Source organism: Ailuropoda melanoleuca, unplaced genomic scaffold, assembly GCF_002007445.2.
Source record: "Ailuropoda melanoleuca isolate Jingjing unplaced genomic scaffold, ASM200744v2 unplaced-scaffold7592, whole genome shotgun sequence".
NCBI classification, from domain to species: domain Eukaryota; kingdom Metazoa; phylum Chordata; class Mammalia; order Carnivora; family Ursidae; genus Ailuropoda; species Ailuropoda melanoleuca.
In genome coordinates, this window is record NW_023251525.1 from 275 (window position 1) to 12,567 (window position 12,293).

The window sequence follows — 12,293 nt, forward strand, 5'->3', positions numbered from 1 at the left end:
GTCTCTGGTTAAGTTAATTCCAAGGTAACGTATGGTTAATGGTGCTATTGTATATGGGATGGATTCCCTAATTTCTCTTTCTTCAGTCTCATTATTCGTGTATAGAAATGNGTATAGAAATGCAACTGATTTCTGGGCATTGATTTTGTATCCTGCCACCTTACTGAATTGTTCTATAACCTCTAATAGTTTTGGAGTGGATTCTTTTGGGTTTTCCATAGAGAGTATCGTGTCATCTGCGAAGAGAGACATTTTGACTTCTTTGCCGATTTGGATACGTTTGATCCCTTTTTGTCTTCTGATTGCTGTTGCAAGGACTTCTAGTACTATGTTGAATAATAACAGTGAGAGTGGGCAACCTTGTCGTGTTGCCATTTGTATGTCTTGATTGGAAATGTGTCTTTTCATATCTTCTGCCCGTTTTAAGCTTTGTTTATATGTTTCTCATGTATTGAGTTGGAGAAGTTCTTTGTAGCTTTTGGATAGCAGTCTTTTATATGTAGTGTCATTTGCAAATATATTCTCCCATTCCGTGGGCTGCCTCTTAGTTTTTTGATTGTTTCCTTGGCTGTGCAGAAGCTTTTTATCTTGAAGTCCCACAAGTTCATTTTACCTTTNAAGTCCCATAAGTTCATTTTATCTTTTATTTCTCTTGCCTTTGGAGATGTGTCGTGAAAAAGGTTGCTCTGGCCGATGTCATAGAAGTTGTTGCCTATGTTCTCCTCTAGAATTTTGATGGATTCCTGTCTCACATTGAGGTCTTTCATCCATTTGGAGTTTATTTTTGTGTATGGTGTGAGAGTGTGGTCAAGTTTTATTCTTTTGAATGTAACTTTCCAATTTTCCCAGCACCATTTATTGAAGAGACTGTCTTTTTTCCACTGGATGTTTTTTCCTGCTTTGTCAAAGTTTAGTTGCCCAAAGAGCTGCAGTTCCATTTCTGGGTTCTCTATTATGTTCCACTGGTCTATGTGTCCGTTTTTTTTTATATTTTATTATTATAGTATGTTAGTCACCGTACAGTACATCCCCAGATTCCGATGAAAAGTTTGATGCTTCATTAGTTGCATACAACACCCAGTGAACCATGCAATACCTGCCCTCCCTACTACCCATCACCAGTTTATCCCATTCCCCCACCTCCCTCCCCTCTGAAGTCTTCAGTTTGTTTCTCATAGTCCATAGTCTCTCATGTTTCATTCCCCCTTCTGATTACCCCCCTTTTCTTTATCCCTTTCTTCCCCTACCGATCCTCCTAGTTCTTATGTTCCATAGATGAGAGAAATCATATGATAATTGTCTTTCTCTGCTTGACTTATTTCACTTAGCATTATCTCCTCCAGTGCCGTCAGTGTTGCAGCAAATGTTGAGAATTCATTTTTTCTGATAGCTGAGTAATAATCTATTGTATTTATGGACCACAACTTCTTAATCCAGTCATCTGTTGAAAGGCATCTCAGTTTCTTCTACGGTTTAGCTATTGTGGATATTGCTGCTATGAACATTGGGGTGCCTATGGCCCTTCTCTTCACTACATCTGTATCTTTGTGGTAAACACCCAGCAGTGCAACGGCTGGATCATAGTGTAACTCAATTTTCAACTTTTTAAGGGACCCCCACCCTGTTTTCCAGAGTGGCTGTACCAACTTGCATTCCCACCAACAATGTAGGAGGGATCCCCTTTCTCCACATCCTCTCCAACAATTGCTGTTTCTTGCCTTGTCTAATTTTGCCATTCTGACTGGCGTAAGGTGGTATCTCAGTGTGGTTTTGATTTGAATTTCCCTGATGGCTAATGATTTTGAACACATTCTCATGTGTCTGTTAGCCATTTGTATGTCTTCATTGGAAAAGTGTCTGTTCATATCTTCTGCCCATTTTATGATTTGTTTATTTGTTTCTCGTGTATTGAGTTTGAGAAGTTCTTTGTAGATCTTGGATACCAGTCCTTTATCTGTGGTGTCCTTTGCAAATATATTCTCCCATTCCGTGGGCTGTCTCTTAGTTTTTTTGACTGTTTCCTTGGCTGTGCAGAAGCTCTTTATCCTGATAAACTCCCATAAGTTCATTTTATCTTTTGTTTCTCTTGCCTTTGGTGATGTGTCGTGAAAAAGGTTGCTCTGGCCAATGTCAGAGAAGTTGTTGCCCATGTTCTCTTCTAGAATTTTGAAGGATTCCTGTCTCACATCTAGGTCTTTCATCCATTTGGAGTTTATTTTTTGTATGGTGTGAGAGAGTGGTCAAGTTTCATTCTTTTGCATTGTAGCTGTCCAATTTTCCCAGCACCATTTATTGAAGAGACTGTCTTTTTTCCACCGGATGTTTTTTCCTGCTTTATCAAAGATTAGTTGCCCAAAGAGCCGAGGGTCCATTTCTGGGTTCTCTATTCTGTTCCATTGGTCGATGTGTCTGTTTTTGTGCCAGTACCATGCTGTCTTTGTGATCACAGCTTTGTAGTACAGCTCGAAATCCGGCATTGTGATGCCCCCAGCTTTGTTTTTCCTTTTCAACAGTTCCTTTGAGATTCAGGGCCTTTTCTGGTTCCATACAAATTTAAGGAGTATTTGTTCCAGTTCTTTGAAAAATATCCTCGGTATTTTGATCGGGATAGCATTGAAAGTGTAGATTGCTCTGGGTAGTATGGACATTTTAACTATGTTAATTCTTCCAATCCATGAGCATGGAATATTTTTCCATCTTTTTATGTCTTCCTCAATATCTTTCAAAAGTGATCTATAGTTTCTAGGATATAGGTCCTTTACGTCTCTGGTTAAGTTAATTCCAAGGTAACGCATGGTTTTTGGTGTTATTGTAAATGGGATGGATTCCCTAATTTCTCTTTCTTCAGTCTCGTTATTCGTGTATAGAAATGCAACTGATTTCTGGGCATTGATTTTGTATCCTGCCACCTTACTGAATTGTTCTATAACTTCTAATAATTTGGGAGTGGATTCATTTGGGTTTTCCATATAGACTATCATGCCATCTGCGAAGAGAGACATTTTGACTTCTTCTTGCCTATTTAGATACCTTTGATCCCTTTTTGTCTTCTGATTGCTGTTGCAAGGACTTCTAGTACTATGTTGAATACTAAGAACCATCCTGTTCAAGAATGACTTGATAAACCAGGAAATCATAAAACAATTTAAACAATTTATGGAGACCAACGAGAATGAATACACAACGGTCCAAAACCTATGGGATACTGCAAAGGCAGTCCTAAGGGGGAAATACATAGCCATCCAAGCCTCACTCAAAAGAATAGAAAAATCTAAAATGCAGTTTCTATATTCTCACCTCAAGAAACTGGAACAGCAACAGAGGGACAGGCCTAACCCACTGACAAGGAAGGAGTTGACCAAGATTAGAGCAGAAATCAATGAATTAGAAAACAGAAGTGCAGTAGAGCAAGTCAACAGGACTAGAAGCTGGTTCTTTGAGAGAATCCATAAAATTGACAGACCACTGGCAAGACTTATCCAAAAACAAAGAGAAAGGACTGAGATTATTAAAATTATGACTGAAAAGGGAGAGGTCACGACCAGCACCATTGAAATTGCAAGGATTATTAGAAACTTTTATCAACAGCTATATGCCAAAAAACTAAACAATCTGGAAGAGATGGAGGCCTTCCTGGAAACCTATAAACTACCAAGACTGAAACAGGAAGAAATAGATTTCTTAAATAGGCCAATTNGAAGGACTGAAATTATTAAAATTATGACTGAAAAGGCAGAGGTCATGAACAACAATATTGAAATTGGAAGGATTATTAGAAATTTTTATCAACAGCTATATGCCAAAAAACTAAGCAATCTGGAAGAGATGGAGGCCTTCCTGGAAACCTATAAACTACCAAGACTGAAACAGNAGCCTCCCTGGAAACCTATAAACTACCAAGGCTGAAACAGGAAGAAAGAGATTTCTTAAACAGGCCAATTAACTATGAAGAAATGGAGTCAGTGATAAACAGCCTTCCAAATAACAAAACTCCAGGGCCAGACAGTTTTCCTGGGGAATCCTACCAAGCATTCAAAGAAGAAATAACATATATTCTCCTAAAGCTATTTCAAAAAATAGAAACAGAAGGAAAGCTACCAAACTCATTCTATGAGGCTAATATTACCTTGATCCCCAAACCAGGCAAAGACCCCCTCAAAAAGGAGAATTACAGACCGATTTCTCTAATGAATATGGATGCCAAAATCCTCAACAAGATCCTTGCTAATAGAATCCAACAGTACATTAAAAGGATTATCCATCATGACCAAGTGGGATTCATACCTGGGATGCAAGCATGGTTCAACACTCGCAAATCAATCAATGTGATACATCATATCAACAAGAAAAGACTCAAGAACCATATGATCCTCTCAATTGATGCAGAAAAAGCATTTGACAAAATACAGCATCCTTTCCTGATTAAAACCCTTCAGAGTGTAGGAATAGAGGGTACATTTCTCAATCTCATAAAAGCCATCTATGAAAAGCCTACTGCAAGCATTATTCTCAATGGGGAAAAGCTGGAAGCCTTTCCCTTAAAGATCAGGAACACGACAAGGATGCCCACTCTTGCCACTATTATGTGTCTGTTTTTGTGCCAGTAGCATGCTGTCTTTGTGATCACAGCTTTGTAAGTATAGATTGAAATCCAGCAATGTAATGACCCTAGCTTTGTTTTTCCTTTTCAACAGTTCCTTGGCGATTCACGGCCTTTTCTTGTTCCTGAGATATTTCGGGAACTGTTTGTTCCAGTTCTTTGAACAATGTTATTGGTATTTTGATTGGGATGGCATTGAAATTTTAGATTGCTCTGGGTAGCATAAACTTTTAACTATGTTTATTCTTCTTCTCCATAATCATGGTTGTTTTTCCATCTTTTTATTTCTTCTATGCCTTTCAGGAGTGTTCTCTATTTTCCAAAATATAGATTTTTTACATCTCTGGTTAAGTTAATTCTGAGATAACATATGATATTTTGTGCTATTGTAAAAGGAATGGATTCCCTAATTTCTCTTTCTTCAGTCTCATTGTGCGTGCCTAAAAATGCAAGTGATTTCTTAGCATTGATTTTTATTCTGCTACATTACTGAATTAGTCTAAAAATTCTAGTAATTAGGGGGTGGAGTCTTTTGAGTTTTCCATATAGAGTATCATGTCATCTGCGAAGAGAGACAGTTTGACCTTTTCTTTGCCTATTTTGATACCTTTTATCCCTTTTTTGTTGTCAGATTGCTGTTGCAAGTATTTCTAGTAGTATGTTGAATAATAGTGGTGAGTGGGCATCCTTGTCGTGTTCCTGTTCTTAACGGAAAGCTTTCAGCTTTTCCCCGTTGAGAATGATATTCACTGTAGGCTTTCATAGATGGTTTTATGAGATTGAGGAAGGTACCCTCTATCCCTACACTCTGAAGGGTTTTAATCAGGAAAGGATGCTGTATTTTGTCAAATGATTTTTCTGCTATAATTAAGAGGATCATATTGTTCTTGACTCTTTTCTTTTTGGTATGATCTGTCACACTGATTGATTTGCAAATGTTGAACCACCCTTGCATCCCAAGGATGAATGCCACTTTGTCATGATGGATAATCCTTTTAATGTACTGTTGGATCTTTTTTTTTTTTAAATATTTTATTATTATTATTTTTTTAAATTTATTCGACAGAGATAGAGACAGCCAGCGAGAGAGGGAACACAAGCAGGGGGAGTGGGAGAGGAAGAAGCAGGCTCATAGCGGAGGAGCCTGATGTGGGGCTCGGTCCCATAACGCTGGGATCACGCCCTGAGCCAAAGGCAGACGCTTAACCGCTGTGCCACCCAGGCGCCCCATGTACTGTTGGATCTTATTAGCTAGGATCTTGTTGAGAATTTTGGCGTCCATATTCATTAGGGATATTGGTCCGTAATTCTCCTTTTGGATGGAGTCTTTGCCTGGGTTGAGGATGAAGGTAATACTGGCCTCATAGAATGAGTTTGGTAGTTTTCCTTCTGTTTCTATGTTTTGAAACAGCTTTAGGAGAATAGGTATTCTTTCTTCTTTGCATGTTTGATAGAATTCCTGGGAAATCCTTCAGGCCCTGAACTCTTGTTTTTGGGGAGGTTTTTGATCACTGCTTCAATCTCTTCATAACTAATTGGTCTGTTTAAATAACCAATTTCTTCCTGTTTCAGTCTTGGTAGTTTATAGGTTTCCAGGTAGGCATCCATTTAGTCCAGGTTTTTTAATTTATTGTCATAAAACTGTTGATTAGTGTTTCTAATGATCCTTCCTATTTCATTGGTGTTGGCTTTGATCTCCCCCTCTCATTCATAATTTTATTAATTTGGGTCCTTTCTCTATTCTTTAGAATAAGTCTGGCCAGTGGCTTATCGATCTTATTTATTTTTTTGAAAGAACCATCTTCTAGTTCTGTTGATCTGCTCTACAGTGCTCCTGGTTTCTAATTTATTGATCTCTGCTCTAATCTCGACCAACTGCTTTCTCGTGCATGGGTTAGGCCTGTTCTTCTGTTCCAGCTCCAGCTACTTTAGGTGAGAATATAAAACCTGCACTTCAGATTTTTCTATTCTTTTGAGTGAGGCTTGGATGGCTATGTATTTTCCCTTTAGGACCATCTTTGCAATGTCCCATAGGTTTTGGACCAATATGTTTTAATTTTTTTGTTCTCCAAAAATTGTTTAATCTTCTTCTTAATTCCCTGGTTTACCCAATCATTCTTGAGCAGGATTTTTCTTAGTTTCCAAGTTTTTGAGTTTCTTCCAAAATTTTCCTTGTGATTGAGTTCCAATTTCAAAGTATTGTGGTCTGAGAATACTCAGGGAATAATTTCAGTCTTTTGGCATCCATTGAGACGTGTTTTGTGACCAAGTATATGGTCTATTCTGGAGAAAGTTCCATGTGCATTCTCAAAGAACGAGTATTCTGTTGTTCTGAGGTGTAGTGTTCTGTATGTTTCTATGAGGTCCATCTGTCGAGTATATCATTCAAAGCTCTTGTTTCTTTGTTGATTAAGTGATCTGTCTATTGCTGAGAGTGGAGTGTTGAGGTCCATTAGTATTAACGTATTATTATCTATATGTCTCTTTATTCTGGCTTAAGAGTTTGCTTTCGTATCTTGCTGCTCCCCTGTTGGGGGCATAGATATTTATGATTGTCATATCCACTTGAGGGTACATCCTTTAAGAATAATTTAGTGTCCTTCTGCATCTCTAACTATAGTCTTTAGTTTAAAATCTAATCTGATATGAGAATTGCCACCCCAGCTTTCGTTTGAGGTCCACTGGCATGAATAATGGGTCTCCATACCTTCACTTTCAGTCTGGATGTATCTTTAGGTTCAAGATGAGTCTCTTGTAGACAGAAAATGGATGGGTCATGTCTTTTTATCCAATCTGCAGCCCTGTGGCATTTTATGAGCATGTAGGCCATTCACATTGAGAGTGACTATTGAGAGGTATGATTTTAATGATGTCATGCTGCCTGTTAAGTCTTTGTTTCTATAGATTGTAAATTTCTGTTTTGTATCACTCTTGGGGCCTTTTACTTTTATTTATTTATTTATTTATTTTTTTAAAAAGATTTTATTTATTTATTTGACAGAGATAGAGACAGCCAGCGAGAGAGGGAACACAAGCAGGGGGAGTGGGAGAGGAAGAAGCAGGCTCCCAGCGGAGGAGCCTGATGTGGGGCTCGATCCCAGAACGCCGGGATCACGCCCTGAGCCGAAGGCAGACGCTTAACCGCTGTGCCACCCAGGCGCCCCGCTTTTTACTTTTATAGAACCGCCCTTAATATCTCATGTAGGGCAAGTTATGTGGTTACGAATTCTTTCAGTTTCTGTCGATCTCGGAAGGTCCTTATTTCTCAAACCATTCTGAATGACAGTCTTGCTGGATAAAGGATCCTTGCCTGCATGTTCTTCTCAGATAAAGCTTTAAAAATACCCTGCCAACCCTTCCTAGCCTGCCAGATCTCTGTAGACAGGTCTGACATTATTCTGATATTCTTCCCTCTGTATGTAAGGATTTTCTTCCCCCTGGGCACTTTCAATACTGTATCCTTGGATCTAATATTTGCAAGTTGCACTATCATGTGACATGGTACAGGCCTGCTCTCATTGATCTTGGGCATTGTCCTCTCTGCCTCTTGGACACGAATGCTTGTTTCATTTGCCAGATTGGGGAAGTTCTCAGCTATAATTTGTTCAAATATCTCTTCTAGACCTCTCTTTCTCCACCCCCTGAGGGATGGCGATGATTTTGACATTGGAACATTTCATTGAGTCAGTAATCTCCCATAATCTACATTCTTGAGATTGGATTTTTTTAAGCCAAGTTTCTGTTTTAGCTTTCTTTTCTTCCATCCCATCTTCCAATTCACTAATTCATTCTTCTGCCTCATTTATCCTGGACATCAGAGCGTCTAGTTTAAATTGAATTTGATTCATAGCATTTTTAATTTCTGCAAGATTTGGTCTCATTTCCACCCTTAGTGATTCTATATTCTCGTTAAAATTTTCAAGGCTACACATCATCCTGACCATTGTTACTCTGATAAGTTGGTTATATCCATATCCATTAGTTATGTTTCAGAAACCACTGTCACTGTTTTTGTCCTTTGTTGGGGGTTCCTCCTCATTGTCATTGTGATATGGAGTGGTTGCAGGGATGCACAGAGCCCAAATTATTGAGCAGGACCCAGGCAGTGCACTCTTGTTTTATAGGGACCTTAGGGATGTGGGCTTCTTGATTTTTCAGCCTGCCTTCTGGGGGAAGGGCCTGCTGTGCTGATACTCAGGCCACCCTCTTTGGGTAGAGTTGCCCTGTCCCGTGTGAGGGAGGATGGGGATGGGCACAATGTGAGCTGGTATTTCCAGGGATTTGTTTTCTGGTGGCTTTCCCTGGTGGTTTTCTGTTACTCTTCTGAGAGTCAGAGTAGCAGTGGCCATATCCAAGGCTCATTCTCAGGACAGAGAGATCACAGTCTACTCTTCCCTGAGCGCTCCTGGCCACTTTAACTCTGCTTCTGTCAGTCCTGCTAAAAACCCTGTGGCATCCAGGTTGTGTGCCCCACCCACACCCTCCCAGCCCTTGCTTCCAGGGCCAACATGTCTCTGTCCTTTGCACTTCTTTTTTATTTTTAATAATTTATATTTTGTTATATTAGTCACCATACAGTACATCCCCAGTTTTTGACTGAATGTTCCATTTTTCAATATTTGCATATAACACCTAGTGCACCACGCAATATGTGCCCTCCTTAATACCCATCACCAGTCCATCCCAATCCCCCACCTCCCTCCCCTCTGAAGCCCTCAGTTTGTTTCCCAGAGTCCACAGTCTATCATGGTTCATTCCCCCTTCACATGTCTGTCCTTTGTGCTTCTAACAGTGCCGTCTGCCCCCAGTTCCCACGTGTGCTCCTTAGCTTCCTGTTTCAGCATGGTTCACATGCACTCCAGAGCTCAAGTTTTCAGTATGGTCGTGCGCTCACTCCTGAGCTCCCTGTTTCAGTCAGTTTCTTGGCTGCTACTGGTTCATGAGTCTGGCCTGCACCCCTGTTCAGGAAGCTACTGCTTCCTGGTGCCCAAGCGTGGCAGCTCCCTCCCCATTCTGTTTATCTTCCAATATCTGTGTGCAGATTCATGGCTCCCCTCTTCATACCTCAATCCTCAGCACTGGAGATGTTCGTTTGTAGAGATCCAGATGTATTTTCCTCTATCTCAGGCTGATTTTGTAGGTGTTTAGGATGATCTGGTAGATATCCAGCTTGATTCAGAGCACAGCTGAAAAATGGTCCCCTACTCCTCTTCCATCTTTTTTTTTCTCACAACACATCTTGTTTATCCACTCTTCAATAGATGGTCACCTGGGCTATTGTAGATAATAATGGTATAAACTTATGGATGTATATATCCTGTTGAATTAGTGTTTTTGTATTTTTTGGATATATACACAATAATGCAATTACTGGATCATAAGGTAGTTCTATTTTTAACTTTTTGAGGAACCTCAATATTATTTTCCACAGTGAACATCCTTCATCTTTGTTAGAGATTCTTTTTCCTAAAGAGGATTTGGAGAAAGGGGAAAACACTTACACTGTTGGTGGGAATGCAAACTGGTAGAGCTTCTATGGAAAACCTTATGGAGGTTCCTGAAAAGGTGAAAAATAGAGCTACCCTATGACCCCAGCAATTGCACTACTAGGTATTTATCCAAAGGATACAAACATAGTGATTTTAAGGTGGCACATGCACCCCAATGTTTATAGCAGCAATGTCCACATTAGCCAAACTATGGAAAGAGCCCAGATGTCCATCAACAGATAAATGGATAAAGAAGAAGTGGTTTATATATACATATATATGTAAGAATATTACTCAGGCATCAAAAAAATGAAATCTTACCATTTAAAATGATGTGGATGGAACTAGAGGGTATTATCCCAGGTGAAGTCCTCAGAGGAAGGCAAATATCATAAGATTTCACTCATACGTGGAATTTAAGAAATGAAACAAACTGAGGGCTTCAGAGGGGAGGGGGTGGGGGAATGGGATAGGCTGGTGATGGGTATTAAGGAGGGCACGTATTGCATGGTGCACTGACTGTTATAGTCAAGTAATGAATCATGGAACTTTACATCAAAAACTAGGGATGTACTGTATGGTGACAACATAATATAATAAAAATTTTTATTAAAAAAAAGAAACGAAGCAGTTGAACATAGGGGAAAGGAAGGAAAATAAAATAAGAAGAACTAAGAGAGGGAGACAAACCATAAGAGACTCTTAACTATGGGAAACAAACTGAGGGTTGCTGGAGAGGAAGTGGGTGAAGGGATGGGGTAACTGGGTGATGGGCATTAAGGAAGACACTTGATGTAATGAGCACTGAGGGTTATATGTGACTGATGAATCACTATACAGTACCTCTCAAACTTAAAAAAAGAGAAACTTAGAGTTTATTGTAAACCACGTAACATTTAAAGAGGTCAACACATTGGGCAAAGTTTTAATGTGCTCAGTATTTTGGCACTAAACATACATATCCTATTTCCAGATCTCAACACTTTGGCACAGCCCTCTGAAGGAGAAATGGTCTGGGTGGGAAACCAGACTCTCATCTCCCACTTCATCCTCCTGGGTCTTTTTACCCACTCACCACTGCACCTCTTCTTCTTTTCCATCATCATGGTTATGTTCCTGGGGGCCCTTTCTGGCAATGGGCTCATGATCCTCCTCATCAGCATTGACTCCCACCTGCACAGCCCCATGTACTTCTTCCTCAGCTGGTTGTCACTCATGGACCTCATGCTCATCTCCACCATTGTGCCACGGATGGCTACCGACTTCCTCCTGGGCCATGGCTCCATCTCCTTCACAGGCTGTGGACTCCAGATCCTCTTCTTCCTCACTCTCCTGGGAGATGAATGCTTCCTGCTGGCCTTCATGGCTTATGACCGCTATGTGGCCATCAGCAACCCATTGAGGTACTCAGTGGTCATGAGTCGCCGTGTCTGCTGGCTCATGGTAGCAGGGTCCTGGCTCTTTGGCCTGGTGGATGGACTGATCCAAACCATTTTCACCCTTCGCTTCCCCTACTGTGGCTCTCAGAAGATCGACCACTTCTTCTGTGAGGTTCCTGCCATACTGAAGTTAGCCTGTGCTGACACCTCCCTCTACAAAACCATTATCTATGTCTGTTGCGTCCTAATGCTGCTCCTGCCCTTCTCTGTCATCTCTGCTTCCTACCTGCAGATCCTGGTAGCTGTGCTCCACATGCGTTCTGCTGAAGGTCGACAGAAGGCCTTTGCCACCTGCTCCTCTCACATGGCAGTGGTCTCTCTCTTCTATGGGGCTGCCATGATCACCTACATGCGGCCTCAGGCCTACCACTCCTCCAAGCAGGACAAGGTAGTCTCGGCTTTCTATACGATGATCACCCCTATGCTTAATCCACTCATCTACAGTCTGAGGAACAAGGAAGTGGCTGGAGCTCTCAGGAAACTCCTGGGGAGGTGTCCCTGTGGTGGGCAGCCAGGGCTAGGATGACATTGGCATCTGTGGATGTGGGTTCTGGGGTCTAGGAACTTGAATTAGCCTCTGTAGTTTGACTGGAAGAGAAACAGATGTGCTGTACTGAAAATAAAAGGCATTCCTTCACTGGAGTCCGTGAGATTAACACATTAATTTAATCAAGCATGTCCATGCTAAGTATGGATAGTGTGGAAGGAAGTCTGTGCCAATGGGGTGACAAGGAATAGGAGAACCAGCCTACATCCCATAGAATT

The 12,293-nt window shown here is 40.7% G+C and overlaps 1 protein-coding gene across 1 annotated transcript; it reads left to right on the plus strand.

Annotated features, from left to right (window-relative positions):
• The first annotated feature begins 11,097 nt into the window (after window positions 1-11,097).
• Window positions 11,098-12,054, plus strand: LOC100478706 (olfactory receptor 56). The gene has a single exon (XM_002931315.2). It carries the CDS (start codon window positions 11,098-11,100, stop codon window positions 12,052-12,054), a length of 957 nt encoding a protein of 318 aa, XP_002931361.2.
• Window positions 12,055-12,293: the final 239 nt, after the last annotated feature.